The sequence below is a fragment of the Saccopteryx bilineata genome, chromosome 6, assembly GCF_036850765.1.
Source record: "Saccopteryx bilineata isolate mSacBil1 chromosome 6, mSacBil1_pri_phased_curated, whole genome shotgun sequence".
Lineage (NCBI taxonomy): Eukaryota > Metazoa > Chordata > Mammalia > Chiroptera > Emballonuridae > Saccopteryx > Saccopteryx bilineata.
The window spans coordinates 132,674,520-132,702,265 of record NC_089495.1 but is presented as its reverse complement, the minus strand read 5'-3'; the positions used below and the strand labels follow the sequence as shown (position 1 = coordinate 132,702,265).

Sequence of the window (27,746 nt, the reverse complement as noted above, 5' to 3'; positions counted from 1 at the left end):
CTGATAAAAAGAAAATCAGATACAGAGATTTGCCAGGATATGTCTACCAAATGTCAAAGAACAGATAACTCCAATTTCATACAGATTTGTCCAGAGACTTGGAGAAGGAACCTTCATGATTTTATTCCCTGGGACTAGTATAATTTTGGTACTGAAAGTAGACAGAGATAGCCTGAGAAAGGGGCCTTGTAGACCATTCTTCCTCATGAATATTTGTAAATCTGAAATCAGGAAGCTTAATCCAGCTGTACATGCAAAAGATCACCACCAAAAAATGTATTTTGAGGTATGCAAGTTGGTTTAACACTAGAAAACCTATGATTGGAATTCATATTAGAAGAGTAAATGAGAATAAAATCAAGTGAATACCTCCAAAGGGGCACAGAACACATTCAATAAAATCAATAACCATTCATGATTAAAAAGCAAGCTGAGAACTAAAGGGAACTTTCTCAACCTGGTAAGGACATCTACTCTAAGCCTACAGATGACATTATACTTAATGGTAAGACATGAAAAGTATTTAATATTTAATTTGGAAATCAACTTAAATCTTTTTATTTCTAATAATGAATACCACTGTAGTTGAGTTCTTCACCAATACAATTAGAGAAGAAAAGGAAAAGTTGAAAGAAAAAACAAAATACTCATTATTAAGAAATGATATTGCCTATTGAAAAATCCTATAGATCTGAACATAAATTGTTAATTCAAATAAGAAAAGATAGCAAGGAAGGTGGATATAGGGTTAATATAGAAAATCAATAAGTACTAGCAACAAACAAAATCTGATTAAAAATACCTTTTATAATAGCAAGGTATATTGAAATAAAGCCAACAAATGATATGTAAAACCTTTATTATGGGAACAAAAAGTCGTATTGAACAATGTTAAGGTCTAAATAAATGGATAGATATTTCTATGCTTATGAATTTCTTTATATGGCGACAATATTCTCAAATTATGTTTCAGAGTCAGTGCAATTCCAATAAAAATGCCAAGGGGTTACCTTATGGAATGTGAGAGGCAGATAGTGAAATGTTTTAGAAAGAGCAGAAAGCCAAGACAGCCCAAGCAATAATGAAGAACATAAATGGTGATGGAACTTTATCAAGTATTAGAAAAAGAGCAAAGGACTAGACACTTCTCCAAAGAAGGTATACAAATGGCCAATAAGCACATTAAAGACCTCAGCATCACTAGTAATTAGGAAATGCAAATCAAAACCACAGCGAGATGCTTCTTCACGTCCTATTAGAATATCTACTAGCAAAACAACAGCAAACAAACAAAAACCCAGAAAAACAAAAGCCAACAACTAGAAGGATAACGAATATTGGTGGGACATATAGAGAAATCAGAACTCTGTGCTGTTGGTGAGACTACTGTAAAATAGAAAACAGGATGGTGGTTGCTTAAAACCATTCAAAAGCAATTCTACTTCTGGGCATGTGCCTAAAAGAACCCAAAGCACCCCTTTTCATGGTAGCATAATTAACAATAGCCAAAAGATGGAGGTAACTCAAGTATCCGTCAGTGTATTATAAATAAGTAGATAAAACTGTGGTTCTTATTCAGCCTTAGGAAGACATTCTAACATTTGCTGCAATGTGGATGAATCTTGAGGACATTATTTAAGTGAATGTCAGACTCAATAAGACAAACACGGTGTGATTCTACTTCCAGGAGGTCCCTAGAGGGTTGAGATCTGTAGAGACAGAGAGAACATGGCAGGTGCCAGGGGCTGGCAGGAGGCGAGTGCGGGGTTCGTGTTGAATGGGTGCGGAGTTTCAGTTTGGGAGATGAGAAAGTTCTGGGGATGGTGGTGGTGACGGCCTGAACAATGCTACAAATGTGCCCAGTGCCACAGAACTGTATCTACACTTACACATGGGTAAAATGGTAAATTTTATGTTATGTATAATTTAACAAAATAAAAAAGTATATAAATGATGAGCACAGCAGTTTAAATTGGTGGTTACCTTGGGGCAGGTTGGTGCTAAGGTTGCAGTTGGGAGGCTGCCTGGGTGGCATAGCAGTTGTGCTGATGTTCCTCTAAGTAGGGGGGTATGCCCACAGGTATTTTTATAAACATACAAAGCTAAATACTGTACTTTCACTATTTAAAAATAGAAAGAAAAAAGGTGATTTATTTCTTGGTGGTGGGCTCACATTGCCCAAACAAGCAGATATGTAAAACAGACGCCAGTTTACTGTTTGTCATTGGAAAACTCTAAAATACTCATACATGTGTGCACTCCGACCCACCTGAAGCAGCTGCATTGAGCATGGGAGGGAGTGTGGAGGGCAGGGAGATGGGCCCAGCACAGACAGAGAGCTGGGTCTGGAGTGATGTTAGATGGCCTTTCATTGTTTGCATGTGTGTGCATGCATTTGTGGGTGTGCTCTTTGGTGGTATTTTGCCATTCCTACTGCTTGTATAAATAAATGCTCTCTTTGCCACATAAGCAGCATGACACTGTTATCTAAATTGTGTGGCATTGCTTTATATTTTGTTCTGCACCTTAATATCTTAATATTGGCCTTAGCAATGTACTAACTACTAACCCCAATGATCCTCCTTCCGCTGTGTCTCACTGGAGCTCAGGCCTGGGGTTTTATGAGGCGAATAGCAAGGTGGTGGCTGCGATGTCCTGCCTGTATTAAAAGTGTCTCGTAGGACTGAGCCTTTGACCCTAGGATGAGCTTGCTGTTATGGAAAGTGAATGTTCTAGTAGAAGCAGCTTTTGTATATTTTGTTTGATTTCTTTACTAAGATGGTAGGTTTGCCTTAAGTATGTTTTCAGCATTTCTTCCTCCTCCCTATTACCAGGTCAGTTTGTCTTTTGTGTTTTGTTTCTGTCGGGTGGGGAGCTGCAAAGCACAGGCTCCCAGCTGACAGACCTGAATCAAACTGTTCCGGCAGCCACTGAGCTGGGTGACTATGGGCAGACTGTTGGACTCTTTTGGTGTGAACTTCTTTGGTTATATTAAAATTTACCTCTCAATTGATTGTGAAGATTCAGTGACATTGAAAGCAACTCGTGGGAGTTCCCCACATGTTAGTTCCCGTCTCTCCTCCGTGAAGTTCATAACTAGAGACCGGTTAGAGCAGGAAAGGAGGTAACCCTTCGGGATGTGATGCCGAGTGCTGAGACATGTTTTCTTCCGAATTTAGTTACGTTTCAAGTTTTTCATATAAAGTCCCAGCAGTCTTTTTACAAATCTGTTCTTTCATTACATGTTAGAAACTTGCTGTATTCATTTATTTACTTGCAATCAGGAAGATTTTTGTTTGGCTAATATCATGAGAAACTTTTGCCCAGGAATTTGAATATCATCACATCTTACTTCAGTGAACTAACGATGTTAGTGTTTTTATTTTAAATTAGCCTAAAGTACTTTCTTTTTGTCAAGTTTTAACATCTCGAGTGCCTCATAGTTTTAATTTTTCTATCTTGTATAGACCACATTAAATGAGTGTGTATATAACAGCTGCAGAAAATATTAATATTAAAAAATGTTTCACTATAGAGTTTTAACAAAGCTTTCTATAAAGCTGTTTTCTTTGACTTGGGATCAAAATTCTTTTTGTCTTACTCTTAAGATTACTTTGAGAGCAAAGAGGGAAGTGTTTGACACTCTGTAGAGATGCTTGTGTCAAGTTGTTTCATGGCTGAACGTAACTTGTACCTGCGTTTATTTTCTGCCTTTATTAGTGCTTCTGTAGATCTTCCCAGATGACTGCGTGTGTGTTTGGTGCAGTCAGGCGTCATGCTGAGCAAACCTCATCTTAATGTGACTAAGAGACCCTTTTTGTTAAATGAAAACAATGGTTGATATTTATTTTAAAAGTTCTGTGAATGTAGAAATTTTTCCCAGGCTTTCCTGATGGGTGGAAACATAGTATATAAAGTGGTGTTTACATACTTTCCAAGAGGTCAAGATGTCCAGGCAAAATCTTGTTTAAATGTTCATCACCATAGAAACATATCAGCTTATTGTTAGAGCTTTTGTAAATACATTGTATTTTTTACTTTACTGATGTTCACTATAGAACAATTAAATGTGTGATTGACTAGCAAAAAAATTTTAAGAAGCAATTACAACTATTTTAGTGTTTTAACTTTGCACATTCCATACTTAGATCTAAAAAGATATTTACGAGTCTACACGTGTATTTAGTCTTTACTAGCTTATGTAATCTAATATAAACTTATGCTGTTGAGATAGTTGTAATTTCCAAAATCATACTGGTATGAAACGAATGTAATTCATTTTAGAGCTTACTTTCCTTAAAAACTATATGGTATTTCATTGGCAGAGAATACTTAGTTTTGCTGGAGCTTTTTACTAACACTGAGTGCTTATTACACTCTGATTTTAATAAAAAGGATGGAGTTTCATCACAATAACCTAGATTTATGGTTTTTTGGAAGTAGGAAAGTATTCATACTGGGGATAAAATGTTACCAAGTTCATGGAATCCTGGTAATCCATGACAGAGTGGAGGCCCTCACAATTATTGCAGGGAGTACAACTGTTGATAGTAAGTGCAAGTTCTTACAGTTCTGTGATTGTACATTCAGGGAACTCTTCTTCCTTTTTAAGATGAACAATGGAAACCTTCTTCCTCTCGGGTAGTGTTTTGCCACTGTTGTTCGCAGGATATTTCAGTAAGTTACTTTGACATCTGGCCATCTTTTAGCTCAGCGTATGTAAGAAGGGAGTTGATAGGAACCTTCCCCTTGGGGCTTCCTTGCTCCCGATTCTGACTCTTAATGGAAAAATGAGCAGCAGGCATATTTTTTTGCCTATATGCTCTCCTGCTGGTGATTAATGGTGGTGATAAAGGCTCTCACAATGCTTTTCATTACTTTGTAGACGGAATCACATGCAAAAGTTTAAAAACCTCACACATTACATGCCACAAAGCCTGTATTCCGTAGGCTTTGTGATATTTTTATGATCTCAAGAAAGGTTACTGACAACAGTTTATATGTTTTTGGTAGTTGGATGAGCCAGTTGATGCTGAATTAACAAATGAAGGTTCTGATTATTTGTATTCTCATTACCTCTCTCTCTCTGTCCTAAAACTGTTGAACATAAAATCTGCCACATTGTGTTTAATGAACAAGTGTATGTTTTCTATTAGTTCAGCTAAAGCTCCCATATAAGACACTTTATTGATTTCAAGTTGAACTGATTTTGTCTCATTTGATTACAAATTAAATTAACAAAAGAACATAATTGTTCTAGCCTCCTAATGGATTAAGTTAGAATAACACTTATTTCTTACTATATCTATTATCTGCAATATTTCATCAACAGCATAATCATATTTAATAATTTGGACGGCTTGCTCTGTGGCAGCCTTTTTTATAAATGTAATATTGCCAATTTACTCTTTTTAAATTTAGGTTAATAGTTGAAAAGGGACAGATTTTCTTTTGTGAGTTATTTACACTCTTTCAAAAGGAATATTAATCTATTTGAAGTACTTCTTGAAGAGTTTATAGGTTTTGCCTGCAGAGAGTTTTTTTTTTTTGTATTTTGGTTAAGTGTTTCTTATTTGACCACTTAAGCATGTGAATATATTTATACATTTTAGACAATTATTCTTGGTATTATTGATATATCTATAAGAGAGAAAGCATCCTCTTGGAATCATATAGCTTTTTTCTTTTTAGAAAGACTTGTTCATATACAATTTAAAAAAACATAATATTTTGGGGGGATTAGTCTGTAAGTATATGTGGACAAATACATGGGTATTTAACCCTAGTATCACTTTTAGATGGGGTTTTCTTCTGTTGCATTTTAAATACTATTTTTCTCAAGGAGAGAATATACTTTTTCCTAATGTATACAGAAAGGGGGTAGTTTTTGAATTTAGTAGATTTCGTCTTTTTGACGTAAATTCTACTTAAAACACTATGTAGAGCTATAGCTTATGAAACGAGGAGATTGCTTTAACTAAACTGTTTTCCAGAGAATTTTACATCAAGGTTAAGTTTAGAAAAATGACCAGAAAGTACTTGAGAACACAGAGTACTTGTATCAGATTTTGTTAGAAGCAGGCATTACTAGTCTGCTCTAATATGGTAACCATTATGCAAGTGTGACTATATAAACTTCAGAATAAGGAAAATTAAATGAAAGGAGACATGAGTTCCTCAGTCACAGCAGATACAGTCTAAGTGCTCAACAAGCACATGTGGGTGGAATAGTACGTTTCTGTCATCACAGAAGGGTCTACTGCATAGCGCTGCTCTCTGCTGTCATATCATAAATAACTATTTTGTGTGTTGCCTAAGCAGCAGCAGAAGGAGGAGCAGGGCCGGCTTCAGGGTTTCTCTCACGCAGCCCTCGCTGGTTGATGTGGTGCTCACAGATTGGACTGTTCCTATGTGTCATTGCATCCATGCATCTGTTTCTCGGTTTTGTCACTGAGGGTGACAGGATCAGATTTGAGTTTTGATAAGATCACATTCACACTGAGATGCAGGCAGCAGGCAGAGACAGTGCAGAGGCAGAACCACTAGCCAGGGGACCAGGGGCCAGGAACCAGGGGGCTGTCAGGCGGGAACATGGTGGCAGTAGGGAGAGATGCAGATGAGTTTGTGTCATGGTGACTCAGTAGGATCAGAAGGACCAGGGTGTGTGTGTGTTTGTGTGTGTGTGTGTGTGTGTGTGGCAGCTGCAGCAGGAAGAGGGTGGCAGGGATATTCCCAAAGTTTCTTGTGGAATGGATAATGTTGGCCTTTATGAAGGCATATGACACTAAAAGGGGAGCCAATTTAGGGGATAAATGGTGAGTTTAACTCTAGAATTAAGTTGAAGGTACCTGTGAGATCCCTGAAGGAGGTGGCAGTTTGGGTACATGGATCGTGGCCACAGTGCTAAGATTTGGACTAAAGGTACAAACTTTAAGTCCTGGCCCCATGAGAGGCAGGACCCCCAGGGGAGGAGCAGAGCAGTGTGGGACATCCTCGTCAGGAGAAAGGCAGTGCTGCTGGGGCTAGTCTGTGGGAACTGGTGAGCTCCTGGGTAGTTCTGATGCATGCTGGTCTAGCACGTGCAAGCGTGAATGTATAAGGCTGCATCATGGGTAGAGAGATCTTACCAAATGAAAGAAACAGGATGGAGATGGAGATAGAGAAACCGACTATTGGGGCAGGAAGCAGAGAGGATGTGTAGGCTGCCCAGTTCTGTCTTAGTGAGGCAGCGGCGAGGTCAGCTGCAGTTGTAAGAAAGTGGGGAGAGGTTAAGGTCACGGAGGATGGTGAATGTGTGAGTCAACCAAAGATTGTGTAACATGGGGCCCACTTTGGAAGGTGGTAGCCACTGTTCCTTATGATTCTGGACATTTCTTTAACAGGGCTGAGAATTAAAGAAGTGAGCCGCTGGTATAATTAAGCTGGTCTGGTGGAAGTCAGAGGAACTGAGAGTACTAGAACATACTATTACTGGATTGTCATTAAGATAGATGAGGTCAGCATAGGGTTCAGGCAGGTGAAGCAAGACTGAAGGGAGAGGTGGTGGGATGTTAACAACGTAGAGTGGGTTAGAGGACTGAATGTGTTGGAAAGAGGGAAATGTGGGAGACAGCAGAGCTTGTGTGTCCCTTGTGACCACAGGGGAGGTGGTGAGAAATACTTGTCAGCGCGCTGCTCTTATCATAAGAAGGATGTGATTATGCATGGTAGGTGACAAAGATGGAATGTAGGTATAAGCTGGCATTAGAAGGTAGTGTAGATCTAGTTCAGCAGCACTAGTGATGTATATGCACTCTCAATCCTTGGGTACTTCAGAGGTCAAGGCAATAATCTGAGTCACAGTGGCAAATCCTTCCATTGTGCCTTCTCAGCCCCTGACCTTGTGCTAAGCTTATTGCATATATTAACTCATTTGATCCTGTAACAACCCGACGAGGCAAGGATGTAATTAATAAACCCATTTTACAAAGGGGGAAACTGAGGCACAGCAAGTTTTAGTAATTGTCCAAAGGTGTAAAGTTAGTCAATGATGGGACCAGGATTTGAGCCCTAGCAGACTGCTGCTAGAGTTGGACTGTTGACTGGTTCCCTGTCTGTCTGGTAAACTGAACTGGGATGTTTTTAAAAGGCTATCCTTGTGGGTGCAATATCCTGGAAGTTAATTCTTTTAAGAAAAAAATAGAAAATTAAAAATAACGGTTTATTCTCATAGTAAGTCATACACATCCACTCTAGAAAATTTGGAAAATACAGAAAAGCTCAAAGTATACAAGAAACATAGTTCCTCATGGCCATAGTTCTCACAATGGAACAGTCCCTTTTGGCTGGCCTCGCAGGGCTTGCTGTCCCACCATCACCAGGACACCCCTTCCTGCTTCCGCTTGAGGGGAGAAGTGGCCTCCAAGGGGCCTGTGGGTTGTCTCAGTGCCTTCACAGCTCAGCCCTTGGACCTCTGTCATGGTTGTTGTTCCTTTTTTCCCCTGCTTGAAAGTATTCACTGCCAGGTCCTGGGAGTTTCCACCTGGCCTAACCTACCCTGCATGGGCCCCTATGAGTTCTCCAGAACACCATGTTTGCTTCCTACCTCTGGACACCCAAAGCTGTCCAGAGCCACAGAGGTGGCAGGAGGTTCTGGTGCGCACCTGCACGTCAACAGGTCAGCCTCCAGAAGCTGGTGTGCAGGTGACTCCTGGGTCAGTGACAGAACCTCATGGTTCACAGCACAGCAGGTGCATGAGCTTCTTGCTCCTGTCGGTTCCCCCTGAACCCCCAGGTCCACAGAATTCACACGACCAGGGGGCTGCTCCCACAGTGGACCCTGTCCCAGCTGAGGATTCCCAAGCTTAGGGAACCCACATTATTTACAGTGGGTGGCTAGCGGACCCACTGTCCTTTGCTCTGTAGGCGACATGATCTTTGTCACACTAGACCAGGGGTAGTCAAGCTTTTTATACCGCCCACTTTTGTATCTCTGTTCATAGCAAAATTTTCTGACTGCCCATTGGTTCCACAGTAATGGTGATTTATAAAGTAGGGAAGTTACTTTATAAAATTTATAAAGCAGAGTTACAAGTTATTTATAAATAAATTTATTTATAAATTTATAAAGCAAGTTAAAGCATATAATAATTATTACTTACCAAGTATTTTATATTGGATTTTTGCTAAGTTTGGCAGAATAAATCTTTATAAGACAACTTACTATAGTTAAATCTATCTTTTTATTTATACTTTGGTTGCTCCACTACCTCCCACCATGAAAGCGGGAATGCCCACTAGTGGGCAGTAGGAACCAGGTTGACTACCATTGCACTAGACAGTAAACAGACCTGCCCCTGCTTCAGAGACACCATCTCTGTCTTCCAAGGCTGTTTGCTGTGCAAAGGTCCTTGCAAAGAATACTGCCTCTGCTTGTGAGCTGTACAGGAAGGAGAGGGGCCCATGGAGCCTTGCCCCCAACACATTCATGCATTTGGAGAGAAACTTAATTGCCAAGAAATATTTCTTAACAAAATATCAGAGAAGGTGTGTAAATCTTACAGAGATTAATTTCCCAACATTTATCATCATCATCTTAACATTCACACTATACTTATGACCCCATTATTGTAATTGTTTAACATAATAATTATAACATACTATAGAACACTTTTGTTTGGAGAACGGGTCTCAGATAGCTCCAGGGAGCACTGTCACTCCACTGCTCCGTATCATGCTGCTTTTCTTGTAGGTTACTTGTGCCATGTGTTGGGGGAGCCCTGCTACTCCTGTGGGTGGTCAGGGCAGGCAGCAATTGTGAACGCACCAGAGTACGTACTCTTCCTACCTCTTTTATAGGTTTCCCATACAATATTTAATGTGTCTGTCATAGAAAGATTCTTGCTTAGAAAAAAAGATTTTGCTCAGAGAGAAGGGAAAAAAAATCAGTTAAAAAGTGGGTCCTGTTTTGTCACCCTAAGTCAGAGGTCGGGAACCTTTTTGGCTGAGAGAGCCATGAACACCACATATTTTAAAATGTAATTCCGTGAGAGCCATGCAATGACCCGTGTACATTATGCATTTTCCAATAAAAATTTGGTGTTGTCCCGGAGGACAGCTGTGATTGACTCCAGCCACCCGCAACCATGAACATGAGCGGTAGGATATGAATCGATTGTAATACATGATGTTTTATATTTTTAACGTTATTATTTTTTTTATTAAAGATTTGTCTGTGAGCCAGATGCAGCCATCAAAAGAGCCACACCTGGCTTGTGAGCCATAGGTTCCCGACCCCTGTCCTAAGTGGTTTGAAAGTTGTGAAGTTCAGACTTCTTCCATAAAGTGGGAGTGTGTTTTGTGACTTGTTCATACTTTATCTCATGGGAGAAATAGCTGCTATTCCATAAAATACAAGCCTTATTCCCTCTGGCGTGGCTGCTCCCATGCTGTGAGCACTTAGGAGCCAACTCTCATGCAGTCTGATATGTCCAGGGCCGCCTGTGGTGGGGCTGCCCCAGTGAGAAAGGCCACTTCGACCCTGAGTCACCTTTTAGGGTGAGGAATACCTCTCACCCACCGTCTTAGGACACGTCCTGTCCTCTGTTGAGTCCAAGGAACAAATGTGCTGTGATCTAAGTGCAGTGTATTTCTTTAATCCAGACACTAGAGAATAATGTTTAGGGCAAAATTGAATGACTTCAATTTTGTGTGTTTGGGATCTTTATAACTCACATCTTTAAGTTCTTTTCAATGTGGAAGGAAAGATTACATGGTTTATTGAGAAACATGGATATACATCTAGTTTAGTTTGTTGTGGTAGCTCTTGTAGATTAGTGCATTACAGTATCAATATGATTTTTTAAGTTTAGGTACAGATTCAATCTGTACCTTTGGTGCCTTTTCAGGAACATAAGGAAGTTTTGTTTTTGCCTTGTCCAATAGGTTTCTAGTTTAAAGGTCTGGCTTCTAGTTTGGCCTTGAGGCAAGACTTGTTTTATATTTAAAACAAATTGTGCAGACTGATTCCTGACTATCATGGTTAAGGAGAAGTCTCTGCGATGAAGGGGAGTGCTCTGTCATTGGTGTAAGCTCCGTCTCTCTGGACTCGGCTGTCGGGCCCCAGGAGGAGTCCTTCTCTGCGCACTAGAGGGCGCTGGAGGCCACAGACTGCGGAGAAGCCCGTGCTGACCTTCCAGAGAACCAGGCTTTGTACCTCCAGCCACTCAGGGCTCACGCATCTGTTTGGCTCTGTGCCTTAGTCAGCCCCAAGCCCCTTGATAAGAATCACAGATAAAAGTTGGCTAATCTACTTCCTTGGTGGAAAGTGTGAGGAAAGTAATTAATTGTTTAGAATGGTTGTGCAAAAGGTTTTTACAAGGAATTGTTTTTGATACTTTCTTCAAAGCTAATGGTGTTTTACATAATTTTGAAAAGTCAGGGTAAACATGACAAACTGTATTTAGTGTGTTTTGTCCTGCTGATAAAATGTAAATTTTCTCCCCTTCCCAAGGAATTTTATACTTTCTATAGACAGAAACCTAATAGTTCATGGAATGTAATAAAATATTAAAATTGTATCTCTATTTATTTATTTTCAGGGAATCAGAGCCAGAATCTTAGAAACACTGGTCATGCTGGTTCTTCTCGCGCTGCTGATCCTTGGGATGGTGTGGGTTGCCTCTGCGCTCATCGACAATGACACCGCGAGCATGGAATCTTTGTATGGTACGCTTGACTGGCGTGGACCAGTTTCTCGGGGGGAGCCTACAACCACACACTCCCTCTTGAAAATATCTAAACAATTCTTTGTATAGTTAGCCCTTGTTAATTTACAGAATTAAGAAGTCTTTAGACATGTTTGAGAAAAAAATGAATGCTCATGTGTTTCCTATATGCAGAATATGTAAGCAGCTTTTCAAAAAAAATTTTTTGTTGTTAATTGGTTTCTGTTCTTAAAATTCCATGAAGGCTTTTTTTCTCCTTCCAAACAGGTTTTACAAAGGGGCTATTTCCTGTTCTTCTATTTTAGAGCTTTTTATTGTACTGTTTAGAAATTATATGGTTTAGTGTATGGTTTAGTGGACTCAAATAGGCAATTATGATGTTTACTGTACATTAATTTAGTCAGCCCCTATCTTCATGCACAGTATTTCAGATTTACTAAACTATATTTACATTTTTTTATAGATCTCTGGGAGTTCTACCTACCTTATTTATATTCCTGTATATCATTGATGGGATGTTTGTTACTTCTCTGTAAGTATTTTTCTGATTTAATATTGATCAGAAAATAGAGTTGTTCCATGTTCTAGGAAATTATGGAAAATTTTCCTGATGACATTCCTTAATAGCTTGGAGAATTTTAAAAAGTTGCCCCTTAACTTTTTTTATGGTCAAGATAAATTTTGACAAACTGGGCCCTGGCCAGTTGGCTCAGTGGTAGAGCATCAGCCTGGCATGCAGGAGTCAGGGTTCAATTCCCGGCCAGGGCACACAGGAGAAGCGCCCATCTGCTTTTCCACCCCTCCCCCTCTCCTTCCTCTCTGTCTCTCTCTTCCCCTCCCACAGCCAAGGCTCCATTGGAACAAAGTTGGCCCGGGCGCTGAGGATGGCTCTATGGCCTCTGCCTCAGGCGCTAGAATGGCCCTGGTTGCAACAGAGCTATGCCCCAGATGGGCAGTGCATCGCCCTCTGGTGGGCATGCCGGGTGGATCCTGGTCGGGCACATGCAGGAGTCTGTCTAACTGCCTCCCTGTTTCCAACTTCAGAAAAAAAAAAAAAGGCCCTGGCCGATTGGCTCAGTGGTAGAGTGTCTGCCTGGCGTGTAGGACTCCCGGGTTCGATTCCCGGCCGGGGCACACAGGAGAGGCGCCCATCTGCTTCTCCACCCCTCCCCTTCTCCTTCCTCTCTGTCTCTCTCTTCCCCTCCCATAGCCAAGGCTCCATTGGAGCAAAGTTGGCCCGGGCGCTGAGGATGGCTCTGTGGCCTCTGTCTCAGGCACTAGAATGGCTCTGATTGCGGCAGAGCGATGCCTCAGATGGGCAGAGCATCGCCCCCTGGTGGGCATGCCAGGTGGATCCTGGTCAGGCTCATGCTGGAGTCTGTCTGACTGCCTCCCCGTTTCCAACCTCAGAAAAATACAAAAAAAAATATTTTTTTTTGACAAACTTGAACCTTGAATTAATAAGACACTTGTGTTGTTCTCCAAGAAAAGCCTCTTCCACAGGGTTGGGGAGATGCATGCATGCTGCACACGTGTATATGCACACACACACAAAGACATGCACATATGTACAGACACAGACATGCATACATGTACAGACACATATACAAAGACATGTACAGACATGCACATACAGATTATATACAACAGTTGTGTACACAGACACACAACAGACTTGGCGCATACATACATGTACACATACACACACCTTGCCATTACAACAGTAGATTCTACTCTTGATTGGTAATGATAGAATCTCATATGATGAATTTGTCGTTTTTATTTCAAAGTTTGCTTAGTTTTACTTAAGACATCACAACATATCTCATATTATAAACAGATGAATACTGTTAAAATGCTGTTAAGAGGGTTTAAGATTATAATTGTCACATTTAGATATTCTTGTCTGCTTCTCAGTTTCATTTGTACTTGAAATTGAATCTGGTCTTTAGTTGGTTTTCTTTACTTCTTTTGAGTGAAAATACTATTATAATTCAGCTGCTTAAATTTCGCGTGTCCTCAGCCTTAGCTGTCATCTGTCCTTCGTCGAGTATAGGAAGGCATCCGTTCCAGCCCCATTATTGCCGATGTTGAATTGCCCTCCACCAGACACTGAGAGTCTGATGCTGAGACAGACTTTCCAAGCTGTAATCTGAGTTTGCAGGTCTCTGCAATGGGGTTTATGTGCTTGCTGGGCAGTAAGTGTTCGCTGTGCTGTCTCCCCACAGTGTGCACCCCGGTGGGCCTGTCCCGCATGTTCACTGTCATGGGCCAGCTGCTGGTGAAGCCGGCGGTAAGTGAGGCTGCAAACTGTTTGTTAGGTAAATGTGTTTGCAGTAGCGACTTTAGGTTGTGAATCAGCACTCAGAAACAGAAAAAGAGTATTTTATGGGTTTATGACCCAATTGTTTTCATTTTAATCTTTTCATTTTTTTTGGAAACCACATTTGTTTTTGCTTTTAAAATGCTAACTATAGGCACTATATAGGCACTCAGGCAAAAATTCTGTAGCAGGTTTCAAGATAAGATTTAAAAATATTTACAGGTATTTTAGGTATTTGTTACCTTATATCAAATAGTAACCATTATGTTTCAAAATTTACCACATATATTATTTGTTTATAAAGCAGTTATCTTTTTGAAAATTTGTCTGCATATATCCCTTTAATCTCAGAAATTGGAGGGGTAGGACAAAAAAAGACAAAAGAAAAAATCTCATGGACATGAACAATGGAGTGGTGATTGCCGGAGGATAGGTGTATGGAGGGATAAATGGTGATGGATGCATACTTGACTTGAGGGTGGTGAACACACAATACAGTGTGCAGAGATGTACTGTAGAATCTGGCACCTAAAACCTGTATAATTATTTTAACCGGTGTCACCCCCCCAATAACATTCAATTGAAAAATAAAAAGAAATACTATCTGTTCATTTTCAAATGATTTTTAATCGGCAGTAATTCTAATTATTTGTTCCTAAATTTTTTTGGCCTTGGGGTATTTTGTCAATTATTGAATCATATGAAAACAATTCTTAGCTGTATCTAGGAAGTTTGTTACTCATGATACATTCATGGATCCTCACTGCCTATATAAACTCTACAAGACCTTTCACAACCTGTCTGCACCGAGTTTACCTGTAGCTCCTGCCTCCTGCCTGCCCCACCCCCAGCTGACTCTAACTCTAGACTTGATTCAGAGCAGCTGTGTTCTTTCACGTTCAGGCACGTCCAGGCTCTTCTCCCACAATGCCTCTGACCTCTCCGGCCACCTGACCGTCTCCTTTAGGCCTAACTCTCACCTCAGCTGCCGTCACTGCTCATCTCTGAACCTTGCCTCATGTCATCAAGCTGAGATAATAAGCTCCTTCTGCATTTCTCACGTTCCTCTTTGTATTTTACTAGTTGTACTCATTAAATTTTTATGGTCATGTGTTTGTCTTTCTTAGGGAAAAAAATTAAGGAAATATAGTGGATAATATTTTAGTAAAAGCTTACTTAATCTGGAAAGTTTCCTTTTCTAATAAATGACATTCTATACCTTTCTAAAAAGAAAATTGGGGCCCTGCCTGTTGGCTCAGTGGTAGAGCGTCGGCCCTGCATGTGGAAGTCCTGGGTTCGATTCCTGGCCAGGGCACACAGGAGAAGCACCCATCTGCTTCTCCACCCCTCCCCCTCTCCTTCCTCTCTCTCTCTCTCTCTTCCCTTTCCGCAGCCAGGGTTCCATGGGAGCAAAGTTGGCTTGGGTGCCGAGTGCTGAGGATGGCTCCATGGCCTCCGCCTCAGGCGGTAGAATTGGGGCGGTTGCAGTGGAGCAACGCCCCAGATGGGCAGAGCATTGCCCCCTAGTGGGCATGCCGGGTGGATCCCAGTCGGCACATGCTGGAGTCTGCTGCCCCCCTTCTCACTTTGGGGAAAAAAAAAAAAAGTTGGACTTTTTCCATGCTGCTTAAATGTACTCATACCATATATATGCTATCAGATCTTGGAGTCCACTACCCTTTTAAACAGATTTTGTGACACACATGCAATTAATTATTTTCTGACTCTCTGGTTTGTTTATTTATCTTGGTCTCTTTTTCCATTTCCATTTTCTGCCCCTCAATGGAGGCAGATGTGTAAAGTTCTGAGACTGGTCTTGAGCAGCTGTGCTCTGTCCTCCTGGCCACCTCTGCCACTTGCCCATCCTTCCTCTGCCTGATTCTGGTGACAAGAAGGCAGTGAAGACTAACTAAACTACAGTGTATTTTAAGTGCTGCGATCAAATACCTGCAGAGTGGAAGACTCAGCATGTATAAAATCAGATACCTTCTTTATGTCCCCTCTCTAAAGCTGATTTTCTCCCAAATTGTGTACCGTTAACACTATCCTGAACACATTATCTTTGCTTCTTTTTCCAATAATAGTCTCCTCCCAATAATACTCCCAATAATAATAGTCTTCTATTGAGTAACTAAGTATATATTTGCAATGAGTACTTTATTTTACACACATAATTCCATTTACTCCTGATGGTTAGGAGGTGGTATTCTCATTTTGTGCCTGAATCATCTGTAGTTCAGGGAGCTTGAGCCACTGGGTCAAGATCATCAACCTGTGAGGATGGGGCAGGGCTTGGTGTCAGAGCCTGGGCTTTGGACTGCCCTTCATCTGCCCGGAGCTCCAGAGTCATTCACCCGCTCTACTGCCAAGTGTCCTGCGCACCTGTCCCCTCTGTGTTTTGCTATAGTTTCAACCTCTGGTTGAAATGCCTTTCCTCCTTTTGGTAAATTAAGCTATCGGGCAAGGTGCTGTTACCATCAACATTTGCCAAGACATTTTTTCCCCAACTAGAAGTTGGAGATCTACTTTTTCTGACCTTTTATAACATTTTATTTTAGCTTCCATTATGATATATATATATTTTTTGGTGTATTTCCTATATCTTTTTTTTTGTTGTTGTTGTTGTATTTTTCTGAAGCTGGAAATGGGGAGGCAGTCAGACAGACTCCCGCATGCGCCCGACCGGGATCCACCCGGCACGCCCACCAGGGAGCGATGCTCTGCCCATCCAGGGCACTTGCGATCAGAGCCACTCTAGCACCTGGGGCAGAGGCAATGGAGCCATCCCCAGCGCCCGGGCCATCTTTTGCTCCAGTGGAGCCTTGGCCGCAGGAGGGGAAGAGAGAGACAGAGAGGAAGGAGAGGGGGAGGGGTGGAGAAGCAGATGGGCGCCTCTCCTGTGTGCCCTGGCCGGGAATCGAACCCGGGACTTCTGCATGCCAGGCTGACGCTCTACCACTGAGCCAACTGGCCAGGGCCCTATCTTTTTTTTTATAAATAAATTTTTATTTTATTTTTTTTAATGGGGTGACATCAATAAATCAGAGTACATATATTCAAAGAAAACATGTCCAGGTTATCTTGTCATTCAATTCTGTTGCATACACATCACCCAAAGTCAGATTGTCCTCCGTCACCTTCTATCTAGTTTTCTTTGTGCCCCTCCCCCACCCCCTCCCCCTCTCCCTTCTTCCCTCCCCCGCCCCCGGTAACCACCACACTCTTGTCCATGTCTCTTAGTCTCATTTTTATGCCCCACCAATGTATGGAATCCTGCAGTTCTTGTTTTTTTTCTGATTTACTTATTTTACTCCGTATAATGTTATCAAGATCCCACCATTTTGTTGTAAGTGATCTGATGTCATCATTTCTTATGGCTGAATAGTATACCATGGTGTATATGTGCCACATCTTCTTTATCCAGTCTTCTGTTTTTGTTTTTTTTTTTACAGTGATTAAAGCCTTTAAGCAAACTCTTGGCCAATATAGCAAGAATCCATAAAAGAGTAGTGTCCTTAACATGTTCACCAAGTCCAAGTTGGCCCCAACACCATGCCAAATCCCTGAAAGATGCAACCCAACCCCAGTTCAGTCTGTTATGAGCTGTCACAAGGAGCAGGAGTTCAGGAAAAGTCCGCATGGCAATGGAATTGTCACAATTCTACACTTTGCAACTCACGTCCAAGTCCCAATGACTGCTGCTTCTAGCTGGTAATGATTCAGGTAGACTGGAAAAGCCATCTGCAGCATGTGTGGAGATGGAGCTTCTGTTCTCCTCTGCCTGGAGAGATGAGACCAGGTTGCTTTTCCCTGGAGCTCTGCAACTGTGGCTTGGTAAAGAGAACCTTGGGATACACTAAGCAGTCTCGGTGTGGCTTCTTCAGTGTTCCTTGGTTGAAGAGTCCTCTCAGTTTAGTCCAAAGTTGGTTTTTCCAGATGATAGTTCTTAAAATTAGTTTGTAATCCACTTTGGTTCTGGGAGGTGGATGTTGGTACGTCTGCCTACTCCAGCGCCATCTTGTCTTCTCTCTATGATATTTTTTTAAAATTCATTATATCTCTTCTGGACATTGGAATATACATCATTTGAGGTCAGGGACTATGTCTGTCCCATATTTAGGTCCCTGTCCATCCATAATAGTTGAGGGAATAGGTTTTGAAGGCAGATACATTTTCTTTGCCAAACTTTTGCTTCTTGGCATATTTTAAGATGGGGGTGGCAGCAGTGTGTTTTTAGGGTTGCTGCAGAATCACAGGCCTAATGCACACCAGCACTGAACATAGATGCAGGGCGGGCAACAGCAGCTGTACATCTGCTCCTATGGAAAAAGACATGCAGGTTGTGGTGATTACAATAGCTTTATTCACTCAGTGTCACCTGACTCACAACTGTGAAGCTACTTTGCCAACCTCGTATGCTGTACTCATTCTCACTCACACCAGCACACACCCATGGTGGTGAGTCATGTGGGACAGTATGCATTAGACCTTAAGAAAAGTAAAAACTGTCAATTGTGGTCCAAACAGTAGGAGGTTGTGAGGACCGGGATGGGAAAGATAGGGCCCTGCCTTCCTCACGGCCAGAGTCCATGCTGAGTCTCCCAGCCCCACCCACAGCCTCCAAGGGGATCTCCTTGGGGCTCTCTGTGGGGCACGCTCCTTCCCACCCAGACTCCAGCTCCTCTCCCAGGAGAGATCCTCACTGGTGCCCCAAGTAGGGCTCTTCCCATCCTTCACTCACAGGACGTGCATCTTCTATTGTTATTATATTCATTATTATTTATTTTTATTTTGTTATTAGTTCTAGCCCATAGTAGAGAGTGTACCTGTATTATTGAAATCCTAGGAATTGGTAGATTGCTATAAATCGACTTTATGTAAATTATGCAAATTTGGTACCCAACAGGGATTGCATGGTTTGAGACTCCTTTTCCTGACAACACCTCAGCAGGGAGCTGCAAGGGTTCATTCATGTGTGTGGGTCCACTGCTCCTCAGCTCATTGTGTTGCTTGGGTTTGAATTATATAGAACATGACACCAGCTCCAGGCTCCTTCAGGTTTTCCCAGAGCCGGGGCACACTGGGGGCCTTATAAGGTCAGCTCTGTGAACAATGCTGCAATTGGCTCATGTAGGGTTTTATTTTTGGAGACAGAGCAGATAACATCCCACGTAACTGGTTATTGATTAGTGGTTTGGGTTGTTGTTCCTTGCTCGTGTTGTGTGACGTGATAGCAAGTGGTGGATATGTCAGCTTGCTCTTTCTCGAGGGCTTTGTCTGCGGGGTGATTCAGTGACAGCAGAGTGGGAAGTCTTTAGTGCACAATGGTAATATACATGGAGAGCGTCGCCTGGCAGTGATTTAGTGTACAGGTTCCCTGCTGTACGCGCTGGGTAGGGGAGTGAGGAGTGCCAGTGTGGGGTGGGTGGCCTTTCCCTCTAGCTCTAAAGCGTTGGCCAGGGCGTGATGAGATGTAACTGTGTCCCTGATAAGATGTGACTATGTCCCACTGTCTGGGTGCTTAGAATTTGTACCTTTGTTTGCCATTGAGAACTGCAATACAACTTAATCCTTTAAAGTAAAAAAACTATTCAATTTAGATATATGTAAGTTTTGTCATAATCAGCTTTTGATGTGCTTAGTTGTATACTGAAATATTTTTTTACTTAATTTATAAATTGAATAGTTTGAGCATTTTTATTTCAGATTCCTAGTAATTTGAATGGTAATCTAAATCATAGGCCAGATAGCCTGCATACTCTAATAAGCACTGATTCTGTAATGTTGCATCATTCAACAGTATGATCTTTAAATTTAGATTCTTGAAGACCTGGATGAACAAATTTATATCATCACCCTTGAGGAAGAAGCACTGCAGAGACGACTCAATGGTACGTATGTATTACATATTTAGACCAAACCCCCCCCCCCAATTACTTATTTAAAAGGGGACAGATAATTGAGGGGGAAATATATAAGCTTCTCAGTACCTTGTAACATCACATGAGGTTGAGGCTTAAGAGCAACAAGCTTCCCGGGTGACCAAAGGTTGGTGGAACACTAGTGGCATCTTGCATTTTGGTCAAGTTCCCATCTGTCCCTGACTGGTTAGCTGTAGTGGAGCATGGTCAGTGCAGTTCAAGACCCTGGTCACTAGGATGTGCCTCCACCACCAAGTCCTCGTGGGTTGTGAGCACCGTGAGGTGACTGAGGTCCAGCAGAGTTGTTGCGTGTTACCCAGTCACTGTCATATCTGTATTTCATTTCTCCCCTGTTCAGTCGCTAAGCTGGAAAGTAATGTGTTTCTTTGACATGAAGGTGCCCAAGTGACTAAGCTGTATGTAGGAACTCTGCTAGGACTTGGGGTGCTGTTCATTATCAGCCGATCATCAACTAAGCACAGTGTAGATTTCAAAATTTAATTTTTAATTACTGATTATTTTTGGCTTTAAATGAAGAACCAGCAAATGAAAGAATAATGACATAGTGAGAAATGACAGTTTGTCTACATTTTATTTTGATTTTACTCAGATGATTTTACCCTGCTTGCTTTTCTCTTACAGAATATATTTTAATGTTGAAAACCAACAAGATCAAGTTATTAATAGCTAACTGTATTTCATAATCATAACTCAAGGGTAGGTATAAAGTGGAAGGTTACTTTCAGTATGAAATATTGAGAAATAGGAAGAAATATACCTACTTTCATTAATTACAAATAGTGAATTTAAATCATCAACCCAAGAGTGTTGGTAACATTTAGAGCTTTGTTCTTAGATGAAAGAATTTCAGATTGTGTCTATTCTGGAGAATTCTTGTCAGTAATATTGTGTATTTAAAAACAATTTTTATTTATTGACTTTAGAGAGAGAGGAGCAGAGCGAGAGAGGGCAGGAGAGAGGGGAATGGATTCGTTGTTCCATTTATCTATGCATTATTTGGTTGATTCTTGTATGTGCCCTGAACAGGGATTGAACCTGTAACCTGGGTGTTCGGGATGGTATTCTAACCAGCTGAGCCACCTGTCCAGGCAGTAATATTATGTAGTTTGATACTAATAACTTTTAGACTGGAACTACATGTGTCTTTTCTTCTGCTTTAAATGAAGAACCAGCTACTTTAAGATTTAAGCCTATTTAATTCCAGAATTATAACTTTAATCAATACTCTCAATTTTATAACATTTCATTACAGTGGTAAATACAATGATAAATGTGTCTTTAGATTCATCCTGTTGTATAATAAACAGAATTATAAAGAATAGATGTCAAACATATCTACAGTGTGGGACTGTTTCCACTTGAGCAATATGCTGTTTCTGACCTATGGAGTCAGGAGGCTAGGACCTAGAAAAAGTAAAATATAGCGCTCTGTGAATTCAAGAATTTGGGTTAAATCTAATCAAAGCCAGATCAAACCAAGAACATAGCCTTTTCTCACTGCGCCCTTCCATAGTAGGAAAAAAGGTGACCCCAGAATCTTTGTAGATCCTTTGGCTCCTCAAATCAGAAGGGGTTCACCACATCTAAAGAATTAGAAAGGAAAATGATTGCCAGGAGGCTAACATGTTGCTGTAAAAGGGAGATAGGCCAAAATGAACAATGTACCCAAGCATCGCAGAAATGCTAGCATGTGGAGGGGATTATGGGTGACCGGACAGCAACCACTCAGTAGAATTTATTCTCTACCGATTAGTCAGCCATACACCACTTCTGACTGCTCTGTTGGTGGGTTGTTGTCAGCCTTTCTGGTGAGACTCTCCAACCATCTGTTGGGCCAATTCCTGTAGTTTTGCTGTTTGCTGCTGGTGGGTTGTTCCAGATGTAACATAAATAGTTCTGGGGCAAAATGGACATTTTGACTTATGGACACTACGAATGGTAATCAGCCTGACCTGTGGTGGTGCAGTGGATAAAGCGTTGACCTGGAACGCTGAGGTCACTGGTTCGAAACCCGGGGCTTGCCTGGTCAAGGAACATATGGGAGCTAATGCTTCCTGCTCCTTCCCCTTATCTCTCTCTCTCTCTCTCTCTCTCTAAAATGAATAAAGTCTTAAAAAAAAGAATAGAATGGTGATCATCAGTACAGTGTATTTACCAATGTTGTGCAGGGGAGAAAACCATAATGCCACAAAATAGTTTTTATGATGTGTTGTTTTTAAGAAAATGGAGTTCTTAGGCATTACTAATAGAAATCAGGATGATTGTGGTTAATCTAGTATTATGTGAAATGTGTTATAAGTTATATTTTAAATGATTATTATAATTTTGTACTAAGTGAGAGACAGGGAGGCAGAGACAGACTCCTCCATTGCCCTGACTGGGGTCCACCTGGCAAGCCTCCTCTGAGGCGATGCTCTGCCCATTGAGCCCCACTGCTCCATTGCTCGGCAAATGAGCTATTCTTTTTTTAGTGCCTGTGGTGAGGCCATGGAGCCATCCTCAGTGCCTGGGGCCTACTTTGCTCGAATTATTCAAGCCATGGCTGTGGGAAAGGAAAAGAGAGAGAGAGAGTGAGAGAGAAGAGGGAGGGGGGAGGAGTAGAGAAGCAGATGGGTGCTTCTTCTGTGTGCCTTGATTGGGAATCGAACCTGGGACTTCCACACGCCAATACTGTACTGCTGAGCCAACTAGCCAACGCCTTAAATTATTTTTTAAAAATGAAGTTTTAATTATTTTACTCTGGGCTACTAAAAAGAATTGTGGTATGATCAGAATAAAAAACATTTAAAAAATAATGCAGAGTACATTGGTGACTCACCCAGAATATATGGATGTGTTTTGCTAGAGGCACCCCGAGCATGCGACATGGACCATGTGGCTCTGCGGGACAGCTGCCTGGTTTGCTCTGAGCCCAGCTTTCCAGGGCTCTGGAAACACGTGATACTTAATATCAAGAAGAAATTAGACTTTTTTTTCTGGAGAATACTGTGACTTGTTTTGGTAGTTATTTTATCACTGGTGTTGATTTTTTTGATTTTTTTTTTTTTTTTTTTTTTTAGTGAGAGGAGGGGAGATAGGGAGACAGACTTCCACATGCACCCCAACCAGGATCCACCAGGCAACCCCTGTCTAGGGCTGATGCTTGACTCAACCAAGCTATCCTCAGGGTCAGTGCTCAAATTGAGCCACTGGGGCTGGGAATGAGAGAAAGGAGAAGGAGAGAAGGGGAGAGGGAGGGGAAGAGAAGCAGAGGGTCGCTTCTGAAGTGTGCCTTGATCAGGGATTGAATCTGAGATGTCTGCACACTAGGCCGACACTCTATCCACTGAGCCAACTGGCCAGGGCCCTGGAGTTGAATTTTTGTGCCAGCTTTTCAAATCTCAGCATGGCTTTGATGGTGTGCTAGCCTGTGACTTCTCCATTGTTCCAGTTTGACACATGCTGGTACCAGAGGTTTTGCTTTGTTAATATTATCACCTCATAAGATGTGTTAATAAGGTGGAGCTAAGCTGTGTGTGATTGTACATCAGTGTCCCGAAGGAGCCACCCTGTCCCCAGTCTTCTCATTCCCCTCTCCCTCTTCTGATGACTGTGAGTCTTCTGCCCAGCTGCAGGTTTGTGCAGATGCATCTCAAGGTCACAGATTAGTTGACTGACGAGGGGAGAAAAGAGGTGAGAATCTGCAAGATTTTGTACAGTGTTAAAACACTTGAAAAAAGACACATGGGGAAGCAGTTGTGTTCCTGGAGCAGGAGGGAGCCCCAGTTCTCACCACCTGGGTGAGACAGCTCTTCCTGGTGCCCACGTTACCATTGGCAGCATAGAGACCTGTCCCTAGAGCTCACCACCATCTTGACAAAGCTCCTGCCCCTTCCCGTGGCAGCACACGGCCGCACAGAGGTGGCAGGAACCGTGGCCTTCCCCTTCTGCTGGTCAGCATCCAGGAGGAGCCCTGGGCATCCAGGTCCCGTGCACATCAGGCTGTCGCCATATATCTGTACCCCGATTTCTGACCTGATGTCCCACTGTCCCCTACTTCTTGAAATGTTTGCTTTATGGCTTGGAACAGAGTGCTAACCCAGCCGTGATGCCCTCACATGCTCCACCTCCTTTTGCCACTTGAAGAGACCTGGCTGTCCTAGCACCCACTGCTTCTCCCACACCCTAGAGGTGCTGTGTTCTCTCCCATACCCTCATTTTACTTCTGGGCGCTGGTAGGTGTCCTCTTGTTGTAAGTGTCCTCCTGTTCTCCTTTGCTGCGTTTAAACACTTTAAGTCTCACATCATGAGACTGTGAGCTGATGACTTCTCCCTTCCCAGTCACTCTTCACTTCCCAGGCCCTTCCTCCTCCTTCCCGGGGGATAGTTCCTCATCCATGACCACATTGTTCACTGATCACGGCCATGGTTCTCGGGACTGCAGTGTCCCTATGGATGACTGCGGCACTCTGGGATGTTCTTTGAGCTCTCTCTTCTAATGACCTCCCCCAGCTGCTCATGGGAGATTATCACCCAGCCCTACCATTAGCAGTCATTCAGGGTCTTCATGGCTTCACCGCCAGTTGGCCACTCTACCACTCACTTTCTGTAGGACTCCATTTCTTACGATTATTCAGTGTGGATGGCATGTGCTCAGAGTCCTCCAGTGTGTCCTGTTTCAATCCAAAAGAGAAGCCCATGTGCTTCCAATGGGCCCGTCTGTACCCCATGCAGACCCCTCTCCTGCAGTGTCCCTGCAGTAGTTGTCTCACTGTGTTCCCTCCTGCCCAGGGTACTCGGATATACTGTCTGCCTTCTGACCTGTCAGACCGTCTTTGCCCTCCTCTGCCCCCCTCTGCCCCCCCCCCCCGTGAGCCTCAGAGATGTGATTTGCTGTTGCGAAGTCCCGCCTGTTCCTGCCCCTTCTCTCTGCCCTGGTCCTGTGATGCTGCCAGATACCAGGTAGATGAAAAACGTGTGTGGTGATGTGTTGTCACTTTACCATAGATGTGAGGAAGGAAGCTGTAAAATCTGGTCATAGCATGAAAGACAGAATCACATGGGCAGATTGTCCAGGAAAACCTATAGAGGAGACCCCTGAAGATGAGCTGGGATCGAGGGGTGTTCTGAGAAAGCAGAAAAGATGAATTTTCCCTGTTGTTAAGCCATGAAATAAGAGCAATCAAGATCTATTCTACTCCAAGACCCCTGTGAGTAGCCCAACAGAAAGTCCCATTACACTAATTGTGGTAGAAAGTCCTTTTTAATTCCTGCCCAGGATTCAGGGAATGTGTAAATCATTAGCATGTTAAATGTTTATGCAATGCAGAAGCATTAATTGAAATAATTAGTTTTTGTATGTGTAGCCTATGGGTGTAGGGTTAACTTAGAAGTACCATAATGAACAGGAATTAGTTTTTGTTGTTTAAGTTCAAAACCTTTACAGTTCTTTTAATGTAATTTATTTAAAAATATTGTAGGCTTTGAACTTAATGATTCAGTGCAGTTTTGTTAGGTACTATTTTCATCTTCATGATAAAAAGTTACTCTGTTACTTTTGGTAGCAATTACTTCTCTGCTTGATTCTAATCTTTTCTAAAGCTTTGTTTCACTGAGGCTTGGTCAATCCTTTATTCATAAGAGCACACAAGATGTACTTATTTCATTTTTGCTGAGTATCAGGTAGTAATACCTTTGTATTCTGAAAAATAAAGGACTTAAAAAAAATCCAACCCATTGACCTTTTCATGGACCTTCGTGACCCATCAGAAGCATTTTGTCCTCATCAGTTCTTAGATCTTGCCATTTACAGTTGAGTTTGCCAGGCAATTATATGATGATGCCAAGGCTTAGGGAGGTATTTGTGCTTGCTCTAGAGTCATAGTGTCCTGTCAGAGGCATTTTCCTGTATTCCTGGCCAAGACAGTTTGTGGATTTACTTATCTGATGTCTTTTTCTAGTACCTTTTACAGTAGAAGGAAACTTAGGTCAAATTTTATCTTAGGTCCTCCATCTTGCTTTCATCTAGACTCTCTAGGTATTCTTCTACGGTCTACACTACTCTTTACTGTCGGTTATATCACTGACATAAAAAATATCTCAGATTTGTCCGACTCTGGGCTACTTTGAGAATTGGGTATAGACAGGATGAAGGTGATCATATGTCTGCTTTCCTTTAGAACACATATAGCAAAAACTGTTGACAGTGAATGGTGCCTCCTTTGGCAGCACTGTGAGGGAAGAAAGTACTTAGTCATTCTTGACTTCCTGAGCTAACAAGAAAGACTATTCATTTTATTAGCAATACTAAGTACATAAATGGTTTCTTTCTAGTAAGGTATCAACATTTGGGTCTAAGGGTCTGAAGCAGAAAGATACCATGTTACAACTTACTCAGTTTTTGGGGGTCTTATAATCACTTTCTAGAAAATAAAATGTGGCCCAAACTGATTATTTGTTGCAAGATGAGATGATGTGACCGAGGAGATGTAAGCTAATATCAATGGATGGGGAATACTTTTGGATAACAAACGATAAATTAATTTTGAGTCCAATATCATACAGTCTCTGACATTTAGAGATATTGCTCTATATGAATGGTTCAAATTTGTTAACAGAAGATTCATTCTACCACAACCTATTTGGATAATGGTATTCTTTTTTTTTTTTTTTTTTTTTTTTTACTTTTCCAAAGCTGGAAACTGGGAGAGACAGACAGACTCCCGCATTCGCCCGACCGGGATCCACCCGGCACGCCCACCAGGGGCAATGCTCTGCCCACCAGGGGGCGATGCTTTGCCCCTCTGGGGCGTCGCTCTGCCGCGATGAGAGCCACTCTAGTGCCTGGGACAGAGGCCAAGGAGCCATCCCCAGCGCCCGGGCCATCTTTGCTCCAATGGAGCCTTGGCTGTGGGAGGGGAAGAGAGAGACAGAGAGGAAGGAGGTGGTGGGGGTGGAGAAGCAAATGGGCGCTTCTCCTATGTGCCCTGGCTGGGAATCGAACCCAGGTCCCCCGCACACCAGGCCGACGCTCTACCGCTGAGCCAACCGGCCAGGGCGATAATGGTATTCTTGATAGTAACACACACATATGTATATAGGTGAAGTTTGAAAAATAATCTACGTTAAGATCTAGCAATAACACATATCTAAAGGAAAAAAAAAGCCAAACTGTTACTTGAATTGTACAGAGCTTTTATAGGATGTTCCTAAATGATTGTTTAATATTTTCTGTCTTACCTGTCATCAGTTATAATGAAAGTATATCTGCATTTCCAAAGTTGTATTAGATATTGAAATTTTCTTGTTTCTTGGTTTCATACTTAGCCATGTATTTGTGGATATGTCAGAAGTAAATGGAAACTATTATTTTAACAAATTATTAGCATTGCACATTGAATAGAACTAGAGCTGTTGAATGTGTGGGTGGTCTGTCACCTCTGTAGGTGTCTGTCCAATGTGAAAAGGTGTGGCAGAGATTTAAGTGTCCAGGCTTTGGTCTTTCACAAGCTCTCTGGGGTCTGCCTCCTCAGCCGTGGCTCTGGGGTAGACAGTATGTAGTGCTGGTTCATGGGCTGGAGACTGTCTACTCTGTGAGTTATTAGGAGTGTTGGTACTTAACAAGAAAATTTTTTGCCCAAGTGACTTGAAATAATTGATAGTTCATGAGTGAGCTCACATTTTTGGCGACAGAGATCACCTTGGTCAGTTTAAAGTAATAAGTATATATATAATAATAAAAAATATAAAGTTATTATTTAGATGCTCACTTTGACAGCACATATACTAGGTAACAGA

General features: G+C 41.9%; 1 protein-coding gene across 5 annotated transcripts in view; it reads left to right on the top strand.

Annotated features, from left to right (window-relative positions):
- Positions 1 to 27,746, top strand: part of LMBR1 (limb development membrane protein 1) — a 97,401-nt gene that overhangs the window by 47,332 nt on the left and 22,323 nt on the right. For all 5 annotated transcript variants that reach the window (XM_066235238.1, XM_066235239.1, XM_066235242.1 and 2 more), the window contains 4 exons: positions 11,580 to 11,706; positions 12,169 to 12,237; positions 13,934 to 13,998; positions 19,847 to 19,919. In XM_066235238.1, the coding sequence (XP_066091335.1) occupies positions 11,580 to 11,706; positions 12,169 to 12,237; positions 13,934 to 13,998; positions 19,847 to 19,919 (334 nt within the window). The remainder of the gene's footprint in view (positions 1 to 11,579; positions 11,707 to 12,168; positions 12,238 to 13,933; positions 13,999 to 19,846; positions 19,920 to 27,746) is intronic.